Below are 20,379 nucleotides of genomic sequence, written 5' to 3' on the forward strand. Positions count from 1 at the left end.
ATTAGCAACCTGCATTTAATAATGGGAGGGTCACCAAACCCTCAGTATGCTCAGATAGTACCTAATTGTATTACATTTCAATTTTTGTTTTGATTTTGCAGCATCTCTTTTATTACATCTTAAATTTTAACGCATTTGATTTGCATGTTCTTTGGGATCTGAAAGCATTCCACACAAACTTATCAGAACGCAAATACAAAAATGAAAAAAGTCCCCCAGCACCTGCTGAGAATGTGAAAAGGGTGACAATTTGTGGTAAATTTTATAGAGAAATGATGTAAAAACAAAGATCAAGAGAGAATTTACTACTGAGAAAAAAAAAAAGTGTTCTAATATACCATCAATAAGGAAACAGTGAAGAAGAAGTAGGATTGTATAGATGACAAGGGTAATATTGTGTTGATACACTGCCAAAAGAAAGTAATGAATTCTTTCACTCACTTTTCACAAAGGAACATGAAGTAAATACCATGGACTCAAGGATACTTCACAAAGTAGAACAGGAAAAATATTGAAGGTACACAAGTTAGAAAGAAATCAGGGTGTCTTCTTGGAGAGGACCAGAAAACATGGCTGTAATCCGTACAACTTTTAGAAATAGATTTTGATCTTGTTAACCTATCACCACTTTAATGATTAAGGTATATAAAGAGCAAGTTGGCAAAGATTTTCTTCTGCAACAGTGAAAAGCTTGGTCTGGACGTACATGGCTAGTGGAGAGCAATGTTATGATTGAATTATTTTGCCCATTTTACATGCAATGATGAAAGGGGATGACATTAAGTAAAGAACCGGTCCAGACGGAAAGGAAAGCAGTATAAAGATGTGACATCAAACACACTGAGAATGACCTCTGCTCATTTTCGGAGGTCAGATTCAGGAGTATAAACTTGTCACAATGAGGAAAAATCTATATTTGACTGCAGTGAATCATAGGTTCAAGACTGAAAAGAGATGCTTAGTAGACAAATCCTATAAAAATCTGGTAAGAATGAATTTATACATAGTGATGTATAAAATAATTATTTTTCTATTCAAATTCATCCTGATTAAATTACACTGGATATGGCAAATGCAGGATTTTTGCATGTGGTTTCCTTGGTATATATTATTTTCACCTCAAGTGATTTGGAAGAAATTAATACTAAGGTAGCAAAAATTTGCAGATGACACAAAAACTCTGAGGAATTCTCGTCATGAAAAGAATCAACAGCTGAACACAAGCAGATTTGCTACAAGGTGCAAAATAACAAAATAAGCTGCAACTTTGGCAAATACAAATATACATTTCTATGGAAAAATGAGCAAAAATTTCATTATACAATAGTAACTTTAATTTTACTGTGCTGAGAACCTGCAAAGAAGAAATGCTAAACAAATTGTAAGTTTGTTTCATTTTGCTTTGATTTTGAGAAGACCATTTGATCCGTAAGCTGTTTTCTCTATCAGCTTGGGTTAATTAAAAAAAGCCAAACTGTCACCAACCCAGCAACAAAGTGCCTTTCCTGTTCAGTTTAATACCCTGTATAAAATGAATGCCCATCTTCGTATCTGAGTGGAACACAGTGTCCCTAGCCAAATAAAGAAAACTTAAATTAGACACAGTTTTGCAGGCAGCAAAAAAAGGTCATGGCAATTTTTTGCTGCTTAGATATCACATCACAAACCAGAGCTACTGCAGTACATTTTTTTCATGGCATTCATTCAAAAATTTTCTCTACCTGCTGAAATGTATGCAAACGCATTGACATGGATACAACTTGACATAGATTAACTTCTGCTGATTCACCAGAGTCAGGATTTCCCCCTTAACAAAGAATTAAACAAACTCTGTGAGTGGGAAAGAATGACCTACAGGGAACAATGTGCTAGCACTGCAGATACCAGGAAGAATTTCCTGAAGTGAGATCCATCAGAAGAATAAGCACCCTTCCTCAAGGCAAAAGATGGAAAACATATTTTTTGGAACATCTATATGGAACACATACAGAAAACATTCCTACATTTACTGAAATGTATGTAATAGTCCACTGACAGTGGTTACACATGAGAGTTCAGTGGCATGTTTTCACATCTTTCAATTTTCTTAAAATGATCAGTAGACTCAGTACTGCTGTAATTAACAGTTTGTCTAAAAACTTCCTTTAAAGTTTTGAGGGGCATTTTGACTTGTCACCAATATGCGTAATATGTTTATTCTCTACTCGGTTGAAGGATTGCGAAGACATTGCCTTCTTTTAATAAAGTGATGGTTTTCTAGTGCAACGTTTTTTTAACTGCTATCTCAGAAACATATATAAACAATGGGAAAAATGAGGATGACGGAAATATAACTCATAATTATTGTTGAAGTTGTAATGTAAAATCTATGGTGAGTGAAAGTTTCTGTATGAAACAATTTTCAGCCAAGTAAAATGTGATTTAAATTTGTCATACTTACCATCAGAAGTCTATCTCCAACCTGCAACCTCCCATCTTTTTGCGCAGCTCCTCCATCAATGATCTTGGTGACATAGATGCTGTTGTCCCCAGGGATGTGTTGGTTTCCCACCCCTCCTGCAATACTGAAACCCAGACCTGGAGAAGATACGGAAAACAAAATATTAGCAATACAATATATAACATTAAAGAGGAGTGCAAGAGTAGCATGTATTTAACCTATTGAACAATTACTGTATTTTTGTATTTTTTACAGAAATACAAATAACATAAGAGATATTTGTGGGGTCAATACTCTTTCACTTTTCCTGGAAGGTCAGGGACAGAAATAAATTAAGGAAATTCTGTATCATGTGCTATTATAGGAAGGTAGACATAAAAAGAACGAAACCAGTGATAATTCTACGGCCACGGCTTGTCCTCGCCAGGGGCCAGTGCAGTCTATGTCAGGAAGTTATGGCACAACTTGCCATGACTAATAATTAAACTCTGAAGCTTGGAGTTTATGTTGTTAAATATTGCTATAAAATACATCACAGTCTATCAGAACAAAATTAAAGGTATTCTGCTTGTCCACACGATTTGAAAAATACTTGGAGAGCTGTACTGAAGATTTTGCAAGTTTCTGTAATACCACAGTGACGGGTCTGTGAAAGTGAAGGATAAACAGCGTAGATATTTGGATTTAATTGTGCTTCGCATATTTTTCTAGGACATAAATATCTTTGGCTATGGATACATAAAATAGGAAAGCAATAGTCCTTTGTATGTACATGAATTCTGCTCAGTGATTTACGAAATTCCTAGATAAACACCCAAAAGAGCCAAACTGTGGAACAATGTTAGTAATACATGCTGATATGATTCAGGAAAAGGAAGGCAAAATAAATAGATGCTGGGGGAAGAAAAAAAAGGCAGTTTTACCCTTTTCCTACTTTTCCTATCCTCTGACACATTGCATAAACAGACAAATCATTGCTTTCATTTATAATAACATTTTTATCTCTCAATCAGAGAAATGACAGAAACTACTGTGCTTTATTTCCATAAAAATCTACTTCATACAGCTAATTTTTCGTAGGTGGTATAGCTAATAGGAACTTCCAGCTGAACAAATAAGCTGTTACTGACAATAACCTGCTTAGATTATTGCTTCAACTAGACATTACTCTTTTAGCTGCACAGAAAAAACAGTTATATCTATTTAGAGAATAATCACTAGTTTTATCTATGAAATCTATGCTGTTCAGTCGTTCTTAAAACAAACATGCTAGTAATAGCTTCAGCATGAGCGATAAAATGCACAGTAAAAAATGAGTTGTCTTGAATTTGGTATTTTATCGCAAACTCACCAGCCTGACTATTCATGCAATAAAACTTAAAGGGAGGGTATATTTAATACACACAGGCTTTTTTAGCAGCTGTATGAGTACAGAGAGATTTTTCGAGTTAATTAAATCTTTTTGATTTTTTTTCTCACATTATTTCCATTTGATCATTATTTAGCTTAACAAATATGTGAGGTCGGATAACATAATGGACTACTTAATGGATAGTGCCAAAACAGTAAATTACAAAAAGAAACCTCTGAATTTATATCTCAATTTGAAATGTTACTTAATTAATTGACTATTAAATATACACATGAAGTTAATTCAGAAGTATGGGATAATTAAAATAAAGCTTTACTTAATTTCCAGCTAAAGCTGGTGTTCATTGTTACTATTTATGCACTACTGCCAGGACAACTACAAGGATTATGATTTCTTCAGCATTGAAGAATTTGTTCATTACCCTGAGACTACTAACAAAGAAGCAAAAAGATACGCTAAGAAAATATCAAGAATGGAAATTTTCCTTAAAACGTTCCCTGCGGACAAGGAGCAATGATTGAATAATGTTCCCTGGTGACATAATTATCATCCTTTTGACCCCCCCAAAAATTTGCATACACTTCTACCAGTAAATTGAAGATCTGAGAGTACTCCAGAACGATGATGAGAGCAAATGAGTGGGCTGGACTTCAGCCAGCCGGAGAGCTTTCTTCAGCTCCATTGTTCTCCTAGGGCATGACCTTGGGAAGATTACATCCTCTTCTCTCCCCTTTATTAACACTTGTAAAGGGCAAGGTCATTTCTGGCCATCCAGCTGTTCTGCATCTTGTGCAAAGGGGTTCCTAATGCAGCCTGCTCCTGCTGCAATATAACTAAATAGTAGTAAAGATCATCTCCATTTTCTGCAGTGCTGGTGTTTGCTGGTGTTGTTATATCACAATTGGTGTATGAAAACGCAAAATCAGAGGACTAAACCAGGCTACCTCCACTACAAAAGTGAAGTTTAAAATGATGAAAGGAGTACCTTTTTCTACTTCTTTAATCTCCATAAAATGGAGCTGTATTACAATGCATGGGTCTACATTGTGTTTGTAAGCAGGGTCTGCCTTGGGGATCCAAACAACCAGTAGTGAGTATGAAAAGATGTAAAAGAGCAGTACAAGACAGTGGGCAATACTGCGGGGGGAAAAGAGGGAGTGGGTGGGAGAGACAGCTGAAGAAGAGAGAGTTTCCATGGCTTTCCTACTGATAATGATTTAGTTCCATTGCCTAATCATACTTGCCCGCTTGAAAAGATTTCTTCTTAGGAAAAATAGGGAATGGAACAATGGGCCGCTTAATTTTACATAAATGACTCTTCCTAATTGCTAGGGCACTAGCAAAGTATACTATAATAAAACTTTTTGGTAGTATTCATATAGCCAAATGACATAAGACAACTATGCCAATCATTTGTGCTACCTTTATAATCAATGAAAATTCATTAAGGGCTTTTAAAGCATGATTCATCTCATCTCTTTCAGATGTCTCTTTGAGATGAGATGAATCACACTCTTGGTTTCTGAAAGGCTGGGGGCTGGATGTGGGAAGAGGTGGGTGCGAGGATCAGTGCTATAAAAGTTCACAGCCTGAGTTAGAGTCTCACCTCCATTTAGACTGAAGGTTTCTGTTTTGATTTAAGACCTCAGAAATGCTTGTGCATCCATGGTGTGGATCCCTCTTGTTACTAGCTACATCAGGTTAGCCTCATATCAAATTCTTACCCTATTTTAAAAACAGAGAATCTTTCAAACATTTGAGAACACAGGGAGCAAGGTACGTTTTCTAAACTTGATCCTTTTCGATGCTCCATTGAGTTAAAATAAAGCAAAATAAAAGATCACATTTAATTGCAGAGCCTCTTTTTTTATTGACTCCCGTGGTTAGGATGGCTTTGCCATCAGAACACAGAAGATCAGGAGTCACTTTGAGGAATGCCCTCCATCTCACTTCCTATTTTGCTCATGTGCAATCTGCTTCTCAGCAACACCTCAGCTTGGACCGAGAGCTCAATTTCCTCACAACAGGAATTAGATGGAGGGTAGATTTAGAACGGGTACAAGGAAGAAATTTTTTATGATGAGGGTGGTGAGACACTGGCCCAGGCTGCCCAGAGAAGTTGTGGATGCCCCATCGTTGGAAGCTTTCAAGGTCACGTTGGACGGGGCTTTGAGCAACTTGATCTAGTGAAAGATGTCCCTGTGCATGGGAGGGGCTTGGAACTAGATGATCTTTAAAGGTCCCTTCCAACCCAAACCATTCTGTGATTCTATGTTTCTATGAAGAAGAGAAAACCACTCCAAGATGAAAAAGGAAAGAGAACTGGATTTAATGCTGGTGTACACCCAAGTCACACTCAGCTTCATTCAAAACCATGGAAGAGAATAGGCACGTATAAGATTGGCTCAATGGTAAACTAGGGAAGATTAATAAAACCCTGTTTCCTTCCATTTCCACTGGATAGGTGTTTGTAAAATTCATCTGCCTTTGCAGGAGCTGGTCCTGTGGATAATAACATGCGTAACAGTGGAATGAGACAGGAGTCATTACTGTCATCACAAAGAGAAAAGGGGCAGGGGAAAGAGATATTCCACCCCAACTGGAAACTGTAGAGAAAGTGCCGATATTAGCAATGGTCAAGGTTATTTATTCATATCTTCTTCATGGATTATCAGCAAACAAAACATTAAAATATTTGAAAGAGCAATGAAGCCACAAAAATGCAGGGAAAACAATTCAAAAGCCTCCCAAGTCTCAATCATAGCTCAATCATAGAAAAAAGTAACCAGTAGTTATTTACATCTATTTTACGTAATTTGCTGTGCCAGATACATGTTTTAAATGCTTCGCTATATTAGTAAAAACACATGCTCTAGCTACTTTTCTGATAAAAAAGTAGGCATGGAGGCTCTCCCTATGATTAGTCCAGCAACAGGTGCCTCTATGCGATAATAATAAAATCACTGTTTAAGACACAGGTGTTGAATCACACCGTGGGCATATCGCTTTCCAGTAAACAAAGAGGGAGCCTGAAAGATCAACTGCAACAAGATAATGTCAGCTTTCTAATAAGAAGCAAAGTTAAATGAAACTCTCACTCATAACCCAAGTAGGATGTTGCGTTTTGCTACTATCCTACATAGGGAACCAGGTTTATTTTAAGCCAGCAAACAGAATGAGGATTTTAGAGGGCAACTCCAACATGAGTTTCACAATCCTAGCTGGGAACCTTCCAATTAATGAGGAAGCCAAAGAAAGCAGCATTTAAGTCATAACCTTAGAATGTAACCAAGAAGTGTGTGATTTGCTGGTAGTTAACCAGAACAGCGTGCTCTGGAGACATAAAATGCACAAATTCTAATTGCTGTATTCCTGCCTTTACCACAGCATGCCTCTCCACTGACAAAGTGATCTGTTGAACGTAGAGTAACTTGCTGAAGCCATAAATGCGTAGAACACGGAATAGAAATATTAGGCTATAAACAAATGAAACAAGAATTGAAACGTGCATGTGAGCACTAGAAGAAAGCACAGAGGTTGGAGGAATTATGTGCATTGACAATACAGAACATTTCTAGCAATACAACTAAAAATAAGTAATTTCTTTCAAGTCTGGACTCTGTTAAGACCACAGCACAGGTATCATCAGCAGAAGACCCTGCACCGTAACAGCAGGATGTTGGCAGCAAGGTTACTGCATGTGACATATGCCATTCTCTTGCCCATAAGCCCAACAGGAAAGCAGACCATAACAAAAAAGACATATCTTTACTAAATGAAGAAAAACAGGCAATGAGCAGCTGCCTTGTCTAAGACTTAGAAGAAAGTCTTGAAGAAAGAAATATTTAAAGTAAAGGAACACCCCACAGCAGTGGACTCCTAGAGGCTATAAAACATCTGTCCAAAAAATTAGTCCATGGTTGCCAATCAGGAAGGTGCCAAGAGATGTGGTGAGGGTTTGATGTCCCATGAAGTGAGCCAGACCAGCCTGGCACATGCAACCTGGGGCTTGTGAGGATGTCAGTGAAATGAAGAGTGAATAAAATATATGAGAGAATTACTGTAAGTGGGTAACTTATTTGGAGATGTCATGAATAAATATCACCTTCCTCTCCCGTATGATCTCTCACTGTGTTTTGTCATGATCATTTTCTACAGGTGGGAAACAAACTGATTTGCTCCACAACCCTGCATGAACTCAAATTTTATGAAACTTTTTCAGGCAGGAAATGAGATAATGCAACCAGAAAGCACCCATGCAACAACTTGCCTGACTGAGGACCTTCCCTGGGGCACTGCGAGCCTGGCTGTGCTCTGGGACATGGCACACTGACCATGCTCCTGTGAGCAACTGGGCAAGGCATTGAGGAACCCAAATGGAGGTAGCTCCTGCATTTCCACAGACCAGACACTTCTACAACACTCAATTACAAAAAATAGAGCTCAGTGTTGTTTTATTAGTGAAATCACTTAAGCCTACATAGCCAATACTTTTTCCTCTGAAAGGGAGAACGGTATCATACTGATGAACCTACCAATGAAATTGTCAAACCTAGAGCAATGAAGTCTAATCCAGGCTTCTAATTAATGAAATTTCACTTGGAGGGAGGAAAGGAACACGGGTAATATAAAATGCTTTGACTGATATAATTCGATTGACTTGTTTTGACAGGTACCACAGTTATATCTAGTGCTATATGAATAAACAAGCTGAAATAAGGTTAATTATAAACAGAGGAGCAGCAGGGTATATCTCCCCCTGCCCCTTTGCTCAAGCCTCTAGTTGCCAATTTTAGTTTCCCTGCAGGAGAGATATAGCACATATTTAAAAGTAGCACCCCGTTACTGTGGAAGTTTAATATGCTCATTATAGCTGTGACTTACGATTACTGTTCATTATTGACAGCAGAGTCTTTTATTATTTGTTACACACAAAAATGAAATACAGTACAAAACAAAAATTAAAATATGTTTCACAATAATTATACAATGCTACAAGGAGGAACTGATCTTCTTTTACAGAGCTTTCTCTTTCTGTCTTTATTTTTCATTCCAGTGTAGTGGTTTAACCTCAGCTGGCAACTAGGACCATGCAGCTGCTTGCTCACTTCTCCCCCTCCCCAGTGGGATGGGGAGAAGAATTGGAATAATAAGGAAAACTTGTGGATTGAAATAAAGACAGTAAAATAAGTAAAGAAAAAGTTGCACATGCAAGCAAAGCAAAACAAGGAATTCATACACCGTTTTCCATCGGCAGGCAGGTGTTTGGCCATCTCCAGGAAAGCAGGGCTCCATCACGTGTAGTGGTTACTTGGGAAGGCAAACACCATAACTCCAAATGTCCCCCCTTTCCTTCTATTTCCCCTACTTTGATATACTGAACATGACATCCTATGGTATGGAATATTCCTTTGGTCAGTTGGGGTCAGCTGTCCTGGCTGTGTCTCCTCCCAACTCCCTGTGCACCCCCAGCCTACTCGCTGGCAGGGAGGTATGAGGAGTAGAAAAGCCTTTGAATGGTTAGCAACAACTAAAAACACCAGTGTGCTATCAACACTATTCTCATCCCAAATCCAAAGCAGAGAGCCATACCAGCTGCCAGCAAGAAAGTCATCTCCAACCCAGGCAAAACCACAACATCCATGAATAAAATCCTGAGAAACTATTAATCCCAAACATAGGAAATTTCACTTTATCTCCTTCGTGTTGTAGAGGTAGATTCAAATATCAATTTATTAGAGTGAGTTCTTATAACGATTCCTATTCCTGACTGATGTGACAGTTTATGCCAGAAAGACTTACATGTATAAAATTTGACTACATTTTGTTCTGTGGAGGAAAAAGTCAATCTAAAGTACAGTATGATTCATAAAAAATTAACTAATATTCATGACAGACTTAAAAGATGCCTACTTTCATTGCCGTCATTAATTCCCATTTCAAACCATGCTCCCAGATCACTTCAGAGGGCTCTTTTTGTAACCAACAATTTGACAATTTTGGAAGTTCAAAGAAAGCGTACCACCCCTGATGAACAAGACTGAAAAACTGGTAACAACAGATGAGGAGAAGGCTGAGGTTCTCAACAGCTTTTTTGCCTCAGTCTTCGCTGGCAACTTCTCTTCCACGCCTCTCAAGAGGATGGACCACAAGACGCGGACTAGAGGAACAAAGTCCCTCCCACTGTAAAATAAGATCAGGTTTGTGACCACCTGAGGTACCTGAAGTCTACAGAAGTCTATGGGACCTGATGAGATGCATGCCAGAGTCCCGAGGGAACTGGCTGATGCAGTTGCCAAGCCACTCTCCGTGATATTTGAAAAGTCATGGCAGTCAGGTGAAGTTCACAGTGACTGGAAAAGGGGAAACATCGCACCCATGTTTAAAAAGGGTAGAAATGAGGACCCTGGGAACTACCCAACCATCAGCCTCACCTCTGTGCCTGGGAAGATCATGGAACAGATCCTCCTAGAAGCTATGCTAAAGGACATGGAAGACAGGAAGGTGATTCAAGACAGCCAGCATGGCTTCACCAAAGGCAAATGCTGCCTGACCAACCTAGTGGCCTTCTATGGTGGAGTGACTCCATCAGTGGACAAGGGAAGAGCTATGGATGTCATCTCTCTGGACTTCTGTAAGGCCTTTGACACAGTCCCCCACAACATGCTTCTCTCTAAATTGGAAAGATGTGGATTTGATGGGTGGGCTGTTCGGTGGATGAGGAATTGTTTGGATGGTCATATCCAGAGGGTAGTGCTCAATGGCTCAATGTCCAGATGGAGATCGGTGACAAGTGGTGTCCCTCAGGGGTCTGTACTGGGACCAGTACTGTTCAATATCTTCATCAATGGCATAGACGGTGGGATCGAGTGCACCCTCAGCGAGTTCGTGGGTGACACCGAGCTGAGTGGTGCGGTTGACACGCCTGAGGGACGGGATGCCATCCAGAGGGACCTGGACAAGCTCAAGATGTGGGCCCATGTGAATATTGTGAAGTTCAACAAGGCCAAGTGCAGGATCCTGCACCTGTATCAATACAGGCTGGGGGATGAAGGGATTGAGAGCAGCCCTGAGAAAGACTTGGGGGTACTGGTGGATGAAAAGCTGAACATGAGCCGGCGATGTGTGGTTGCAGCCCAGAAAGCCAATCGTATCCTGGGCTGCATCAAAAGCAACGTGGCCAGCAAGTCAAGGGAGGTGATTCTGCTCCTCTGCTCTGCCCTGGTGAGACCCCACCTGCAGTACTGCGTCCAGCTGTGGAGCCCTCAGCACAGGAAATACATGGACCTGTTGGAGCGGGTCCAGAGGAGGGCCACAAAAATGATGAGAGGGCTGGAGCACCTCTCCTGTGAAGACAGGCTGAGAGAGTTGGTGAAACACATGTAATTTTAAAATTTGGCTACCATGCTGCTACATACAGTTCCTTCTACGTGGTCCAAAACAGCTCTGTGCTGGGATGTCCCAGAAAGCCCCCTGCCTAACATAGCCTTCTCTGAGCTTGCTCTTCTGGTGGAGATAGGGGAATGTGATGCCTTACATCTTTTTGTTGGACACAAGGGGATGATCAACATCATCTGAGACCCACAAAAGTGAGAAACACAGAAGAGTCCAGAATATGCAAAAAAAGTCTTCTGGATGTTTCATAGATTTTTTGGTTGAGTTATTCTGCCCTGGACTCAGAAACAAATTTACACAACTAAACTCTTTCCCAACTGCTTTTTTATTCTTTTGGGCATGAAAATAAAACATTGCTGTTGAATCTATTGTGTTACAACATGAAAGAAAGGAATTTGTCTCAGGACACTGTCCCTGCTCACTGCAGGGGGGTTGGACTAGATGACCTTTAAAGGTCCCTTCCAACCCAACACATTCTATGATTCTATGATTCTATAACACAAGGTTACACTCCTTGGCTTAAAAAAAGTTGTTTACATGTACAGCCAGAGAGGAGATGATGGGAAAGCGAGATTATGATGCAAATGTTAATACACTGGCAAGGCAGTGAGTGCACATTTAAAACCAATGGTGTTGTAGGTACAGTAGATAAAGCATTGGTTTTAGATTATCATAACAGCAAAGCTAATCATTCTGTAATCTTTAACGAAGCTTTGAAAACTCATCTTGTTAAATTATGTTCCTATTTGTAGAAATTTGTAAAAAAATCTAACACACAAGTGAACACAATCCTTTCCCATTCAGTTTTGCAGTTAAATCTTTTTCCCATTACAAATTTTTTGCCTGCATATATTTATCCCTAAAGATACATTCCCTTCAGATGTAGTTGAAAAGAAAGGAAGCGGCAAGCTAGGAAAATAACAGAGCTTCATTAGCAGTTGTGTTTATTCTGTATTTGTACATTTATTCAAATTAATTGGAATAAATTTCCCACAAAGAACAGACAATGAGCAGTGGCCTAATTGCACAACAGGAATTCTCAAGAACACTTCAAAATTTATCTTGAAAAGAGAAGGCAGTATTCCCAATTATTCACAATAACTGATTTTTAAGCATTAATGAGGATTCAAGTTCACTGAAAATCATATTAAATCACACTGTCACAATTTTACTAGCATAAGTGCAAGAAACAGAAAATTATTTCATTTTTGATGTATAGCGCCATTCCAAGAATTATAGCAAGCAGTTCAGCTCTTCTAGGAAAAGCCACATGATACACTGAGTCTAAACATTTCATGTTAAAACCAGTCAAAATATGTTTTTTAAAAAGTGAAGATTAGTGACGTAAAGCAGATAAATCCAAGTTCTGCCACTGCTTACAATTTGCTTGTTTTTAAATGCTTTTTCTCCCATTTCCATGCCAGGGTTGCCTATGCCCACACTGAAGCTGTGTGTGTACGTTGACTTCCTGTCCGCTCAGGGAGTTTTTGCACATTTTTGGTGCACCCACAGGGACAAACAGTCCTTAGATCCAGAGTGACTACAAATCAGGCTTTTTGATGAGGGTGGACATCATCTGGCTGCCTGCCTGTGTGATAGGACCATTTACACCTTGCAGGGAATAATGTTAAACACAGCATGAGTGACCGTGTGGCTGAATGTGATATGAATGGACTGTTAAAGACTACCCTTTTTTTCTCATTCCCTTTTTTTCTGCATTAGCAGCATTTTTCTTAGGAAGAGATTTTTGGGTTTGGGGGGTTTTTTTATCTCATCGTCACCCTTGCTCTTTCATTCAATTGGGCAAAAATGAACTGGACTATGCATGACTACAGATGAAGACGACATCCCTGGAAGTGTTCAAGGTCAGGCTGGACGGTGCCCTGAGCAACTTAATCTAGTGAAAGATGTCCCTGCCCATTGCAGGGGGCTTGGAACTAGACGATCTTTAAAGGTCACAAACCATTCCATAATTCCATGATTCTAAGCACCCAGCTGTCCAAATGAGCAGGAAAAAAACAGGTGGGGGGTTGCAGGGTGCAATTTTAAGATTGTCATATGCTGATCTAAAGTCTCACTACTGCCAGAAGACATAATTCTGCTCTTCTCCGTGCTTTTGGCCACACTTTACCACGGCCTGTCTTGTATTAGCCATGAAGATTTTCTAGCTGAAAATGGCATGAAAACCAAAACAGTCTGAATCACAGACCAGGTGCATATTTGCCAGCATCTACAGAGACGGCAACGCTAAGAGCCGGCAGCTGAGGATGGGGTCAGATCCACGCATCACTTTGCCGGCAGCACAGTTTTGTACAGGGCACTTTATTATAGATTTTTGACTCCTATGGAGATCAGTGCAATGTTATCACTGCTGCTCAGCAAACTCAACTTGGGGGATGTGGCAAGATGGAAAGCTGCAGGGACAGGAGCAAGTAGGTGAAGCGATTAGGACAGAAATGGCTTTTTAGGCTAGCAATGCACCTGAAAAAAATTCAGTAAAAATATGCCTTTAGAGCATGAGCCCTACTGGGAGGAAAGGGAACAACAAAACTGTTCTCCTAAGCTTAAGAGAGAGAAAGAGAAGTCAGCAATCATAGGTTTGTAATGCTCCTGAGAGCTAAGACAAATTTGATATTGCTATAGCAGAAGGAAATAGTGTAATAATGATGCTCATTCACTGTTTTTCAAATTTTTGCTCTGGCAGTACCATGAACCTTTCCTGATTAGAGAATGAAATATCAAACCTTTAACTCGCCCTTTCAAGAGAAGCGCTGGGCTTCAGAAAGTTGGCTTTAACCACCTTTGGCAGCCTTGTGAGAATGTTATACTCAGAGAATAGTCATGCACAAGGGTTGAAAGCAGAGGGAAACCACACTATCTCTACTGTCCTTTTTTTTTTCCTAAGACAAGTTTTTAAGGCAATTAGCCTCGTTACTGTAAATATGCTCTTGCAGCTGTATTTATTTTAAGTGCATCCCCTATTAAAAATACAATTTTCCCTTAATATGTAAACGATAATCACCTCCCTAAGGTCTTCATTTTGAGGAGAAGTATCTGGAAATGGGATCAACCTGGCAGAGCTTGATCTCACTGGTGTAAACCCAAGAGGAGTACCCTTTCCCTGACTGTCTTCTCTCTTCACCAGACAATTCAGACAAAATCTTGAAGGCTTTTTTCCTTTTCACCCACTGCTCATGCTCTTAAATTTCACTTGACCTTATTCGATTCCTGGTGCATCTCACATAAATTCAGATGCCTAACTTTTGGACAAAGAAACAAAAATAACATGCCATGGTTCCTCTGCAGTGCCGAAAGAATCATAGAATCATAGAATTGTCAGGGTTGGAAGGGACCTTAAAGACCATCTAGTTCCCACCCCCCTGCCATGGGCAGGGACACCTCCCACTAGACCAGGCTGCTCAGAGCCCCGTCCAGCCTGGCCTTAAAAACTTCCGGGGATGGGGCTTCCACCACCTCTCTGGGCAACCTGTTCCAGTGTCTCACCACCCTCATGGGGAAGAACTTCTTCCTAACATCCAGTCTGAATCGACCGATCTCTAGTTTTAATCCATTCCCTCTCTCTAGTCCTACCATTACCCGACATCCTAAACAGTCCCTCACCAGCTTTTTTGTAGGCCCCCTTAAGATACTGGTAGGCCACTACAAGATCTCCTCAGAGCCTTCTTTTCTCCAGACTGAACAACCCCAACTCTCTCAGTCTGTCCTCACAGGAGAGGTGCTCCAGCCCTCTGAGCATCCTCGTGGCCCTTCTCTGGATGTGTTCCAGCACGTCCCTATCTTTCTTGTAGTAGGGGCTCCAGAACTGGACGCGGTACTCCAAGAGACAAGCAGGCAGTTACAGAAACCTGGAATGACTGCACTGGAAAGATCCAAAGAACCTGCTATTGTTTTTACATTATATATTAACTCAGGCTCAAATGCTGAAATATGGTTCACCTTCCATGCACAAAGCAGACCAGTTGTTTCACGCATAGGAACCAAATTTATGCTGACAGTCGATCATAGTTTGTTTGTCATTAATAAATAGTACCTACATAATTTTCTGCAAAAATTACTATAATTACTGACAGCAGCACAAGTTATTTCCCTCCCACAATAACATAAATGAAAAGCGTGTGATCCTGTAGATGTGCACACTAAGACCTGTTTTAAAGTAGTTATTACTTTTTGATGAGTTGTTAATTTTTTTTTAAGTCATGGTACTATGTAAAGCTGTGCTTTTCCTGCTGTTTTTTTTGGATCAAGATTCATTCTTGAAACCTACAGACTTGATGCAGATGATAACTATTCTAATTCATGAACAAATGCTATTTGCTTTGTATAACATTAGGTGATATATCCTTAACTGAGTACCACTGGGTCACTGTTTTCTAAGTTTGATAGGTCTTCTAGACAAATATTTAATAATTTATCACCAATAAAATGGAGACAGAAGGAGCAGTCTGTCAGTTTGGGGTCTGTTTAACAACCATAAATGTCAGGGAGAGACTCATCAGTTTCTTTTGTTCGTCCCCCATCTGATGAGGGAAATTTAGCATTTATCTTCTTATCACTGTTGCAAAGCTGAACAGAAATACTTTGTCAAAAAGCTCTCCGCCAATTACGTTGAAGCTTGAAAATACAAAATGAATTCAAAGTTCATCCTGTAGTCTCTTATCTATTTGCAATCAACCCATAAATAAGCTGTCATCCATTCAGTTACTTCCTTCTTTAAAAACATGGGGAGAAATCAAGACACAAATTTATGAGTAATTTTGTATTTTTATGTAAGGTGATTTCAAGAGCCCTGATGTTAAAAGTTTGCAACTATATAAATGATGCAGAGAGAGAAAAGAGACGGTGCTTATTGAACTGTAGTAATAAGGTGAAGACGCCCTGAAAATGAATTCATGAGTCATTGCACTTTGCTTTGACTCTTTTTGTCTCCCTGAAATGGTATTTTAGTCCCTTAGCTCAGTTTCCTGATGATGCTTTCTTGCAATACTCTAAAAGAAACAAAGTGGAACAAAAATGTTTTACTTGCCAGTGAGAAGCACCCTATACACTTACAGAGTAAAATGAGTACAATCAGACACTTGTGACTTCTCAGAAATTATGCTAAATATTTGTAAGGGAATTGTACTCTACTATACATCACTAGAAAGGTAATGTGAACCGATAATTGAAGCCCTCATTCACAAATACAGACTTTTCAGACTGGTCCCAAAGCATGAAAGGTTTTCTAAGAGCTTGTGCTTGAGAGCATTGAGACTCAGACTATAACACTTATATGTGATTGTTTCAGTCTGGGTTACACTAAGGATTATCTCTGAGTAAGGGTTTCCTTGATATTTCTCATCAGGGCTCTTCGCGAGATACAGTATAAAACAAATCCCTGCTATTAGTCCCTTGAGGGGTTCTATCTAGGAGGGGTATGGGTATTAACATGGGCTTTCCATCAGCTATTTATTCAATCCCTGAACTTCCCTGCAATGACAGAGGTGGGGCGTAGGTCTCAGTCTCTGGGAACGATGTACGCTGCATTCCCAATGAAAACTGAAACCCTGCAGGAAAGAATAAATGTTCTAACTTGTCGATTTATTCCCGGACTACTTCTGGGTCATCCCTTGGAAATTTTAGGCAGCTGTTTGAATGAAAAGACTCATCCCAGTGAGGCCCACAAATGTAGAACCCAAAGCCTAAAAGACTCATTTTAGGTGTAAAGAAATCCAGCTCTGCCTGGAGCTGGGCAAAAGTGTTTTATATGAAGTCAGGACTTAACAGTAAAAGCCTTAGAGCAGTCCAAAGCAAAGACCAGCCTCCAAATACTGAAACCTGCTCTGACAACAGCCTTTGGTGAAGAACCGGCCACCCATCTGACTAAATTATTCCTAAAGAGCACGAACCTGGCTTGAGCAACAGAAAAGTTGGAAAGCCAGAGAAATCCTAGTTGGATGTGAATAAACAAATGCAGACTGAGACTGAAGCTTATCTGTTCTAGTATTCATCGATATTTTCACATGTGGAGAAGTTTATTTTCTAAAAATGTTTTATCCCTTCTAGGCACAACTAAAACGAAAAAGAGGGAAATCAAAAATACTAGATTACTGTTGAGAACAAGCGAAGGAAATATTTGTGGTTTTTGTCTGGAAGACACCCTCTTTATTTCTTCAGATGCAGCATTCAAATAGCCTTATGCCTACTGTTTGTCTCCTGCAGTGAAATGAGAAAAAATTGTTATGATCACTGAATCTTGGGGCTGGAAGAAACTCAATGGATCATTTACTCTGTCTTCTCTACCTGAGGCAGAACCAACTATAATTTCATCATGGCTAAAAAAATGGCTGTCTGGCACACCTGGATATTTCCCATGCTACAGACCTGGTGACCTGCCTGGTAACCTATCACTTCACAATCCTCACTTGTTTTAAATCCAGCCCAAATCCTGTTTATTATAATTTGTCTATTAAATTTTGTTCCACACCCTCCTTAGGGCACACACAGAGCAAACTCACTCTTCAAAGGTGTGCTACAAGGCAAGAAGATTGTTATCAGGCACCAATAAACCCCCTCTAAGTCTTTGGTATTTCAGATAAATGACTTCACTCATTCTTTCCTTGTAGGACAGGCTTCCTAAATCTCTGATCATTTTTACTGCTTTTCCCTGGACTCCCTCCAACCGGCCTATACCCTTCTTGAAGCGGAAAGCTCAAAGCTTACCTGTGAAGGACGAAAGGATTGCTCATATGTCTTATAAACCATACCTCAATTTATAAATCCCAGTGTAGGACTTGGATGTTTCGTCACAGCATGATGTTTAAAAGTCAAGATGCTACAGCTAACAAAGTTCTAGATACTATTCTATGGGATTCTTTACCCTACAGTTTTCTGTTAAGCACTATTTAGTAGATTATTTGATTATTTCTGCTGATAGCACCTTGCAGTTTTCCCTGATGAATTACACTTTCGTTTTTTTCGGAGCACTTTCAGTGTTAAACCCTCCCAGCACATGGTGTCAGCTAAGAAAAAGGTGAAAAACAGTTGCAAAGAGAGGAGTATGGCATCCTCTGGTAACCGTTACTCTTCAAACTTTTTCTAGGTGTTTATAAAGAGATTTCCTGCTTGTTCCAGTATTTTTCTGAAAGCAAACTGACAGCTTTCAGAGGTCTTCGCTCCTCTTGTTCACTTCAGTGAAGATGAGTTTTCTGCTTACCCTTTCCGGGTTTTCACATTGCCTTCTCCATGCAGGTGTTCAAAACCAACCATTGTCAGCACTCAGATTTCATCAGTTATGTTTCGGCGGTCTGGGATCAAGTCCATCAGGACCTGCAACTGCAAAAATATCTAACTTCCTTAAGTGCTGCCAGGCCTGTTCCTTCTTCATTTGAGACTGGGGTCTTACCCCTTTGTTGCTGGTTTTAATCATGATAGCAACCTCATCACAAATGACCTTTCTGTGAAAACTGGTGCCAGCAAAAATGTAGGCACTTCTTATATCTTGCCTCGAAAGCACCTATCATCTCAACAGCTCTCTGTAACTACAGAGTATGTCTCTAAACTACAATTATTTTCACTGCATTACAGAGGAGATGTGATTTGCTATAACAGAATTAAAAGAAGAATTTAAAAATAACCTATGGGATTTGATAATCATTTGAATTAAGAAATGGTACACATCTGACCTACAGACTGTAGGTAAGATTTACCTCTGGCCTACCATTTACACTGAGTTCATTTTTCAATTACGGGATATAAAACGTAAATGTGCTTACACTAAACAACTTTTCTAAATTATTTGCTGTAATTTTATGTTTCCTTATTTCAGGTCTCTCTGTTTGTTGGAGTGGCTAGTATGTTTTTCTGCTAATTTCATAAGACATCCTGCACATTGTTTTGCATAAGAAAACAAATAAAAAACCAGAACACGGTTTAGGGAAAAAATATTCTATTATGTCCTTATTTGCAAATATCACTTTCCAAAATAAAAATGTCAAGCATGCCTTGAGGATATTGTTCTTTTAGCTTATGCAATATATCTTTTATCATATCCTAAAGACTTTTTGTGTCATTATATCTTTTTTTTACATTTCATTCAGCTCTAAGATCTTGTTTTGCAACTGTTTCTTCCTATCAAAGATAATGATTGCACAAAATTATTTCCAAAGAATCCAAGAGAAGGCCACTTATTTGTTCATATAAATCACTACTCCAGATTCAGAAGCTGACATCCTGGGTAATGAACACAGGGCTTTGTGCTCTTGGAATCCTTTGGATATAATAGCTAGTGTTTCTGGTTTCACAAGACGTTCCCTCCACAGATATAATTTCCTTTTTTAAGCTTTCAGAGTTGCATTTGTCTCAGAAATGAGACTCTAAAGATGTAAGCATTAAGTTGTCTCTCTGCCTTTTTTATAACAAGTCAGCCAAAATGTACTCTGGAAGAGGTCACAGGAATTTTTTTCATCTACCAAGCACACCAAATGCTTCATGTTGAGAATAACATATCCCCTTGCCATTGTCCCAAGTGGCAGAGTTTCTGAATGAAAAAATCTGAAACGAGTCTCTGTAAGCAAAGAAAAAGAAGTGATACTCTCTCACAAATGGCATGGCTTTACTGCTCGCTCGAAAGAAGAGTTGAAGAGCAGCTGTCAATGTGTCAGGGAGCACAAGTCTTTCTCACAGCAAGACTACACTTTGCTTCTGCAAGAAGCTTGATCTCCCTGCATCCGCAATATGGGAACCTCTGCTACATGTCGAAATCAGCTGCCCTTTGTACATGTCACTGATGTGACACCTGTAGTTCCAGAATGTTTGTGCACTGGAGTCCCAGAGCCTAGACTTCTTGGTCTCATATCTTAAGATGGTACAATTGGAAAGTATGGTCACCTGCATAGACCATTTGTTTCATGGCAAATGGCAAAGGGTCTTCTTCCATCTAAAATCCAAAAGAAAAGCTGCCATTTATAGGGATACAAATATAATATTTAAAGAAACAACAAAAACAAAAAAAAACCCCTAACTGATGAAGAAAAAGCAATTTTCCAAAGCTGTTGGACAAATTATCTAAAATAACAAATGTTAAGCTAAGGCTAAAAGACTATAGGGAAGTTTCTTTTTGCCAAGTGTTGAGATCTGGTTACCAGCTTTTAGCCAAGCAACCTAAGAAAAACCC

General features: G+C 39.4%; 1 protein-coding gene across 24 annotated transcripts in view; it reads right to left on the reverse strand.

The window, feature by feature from the left end:
- Window positions 1–20,379, reverse strand: part of DLG2 (discs large MAGUK scaffold protein 2) — a 1,060,606-nt gene that overhangs the window by 305,722 nt on the left and 734,505 nt on the right. For all 24 annotated transcript variants that reach the window (XM_063325909.1, XM_063325871.1, XM_063325941.1 and 21 more), the window contains one exon: window positions 2,441–2,577. In XM_063325909.1, the coding sequence (XP_063181979.1) occupies window positions 2,441–2,577 (137 nt within the window). The remainder of the gene's footprint in view (window positions 1–2,440; window positions 2,578–20,379) is intronic.

The sequence above is a fragment of the Chroicocephalus ridibundus genome, chromosome 1, assembly GCF_963924245.1.
Source record: "Chroicocephalus ridibundus chromosome 1, bChrRid1.1, whole genome shotgun sequence".
NCBI lineage: Eukaryota > Metazoa > Chordata > Aves > Charadriiformes > Laridae > Chroicocephalus > Chroicocephalus ridibundus.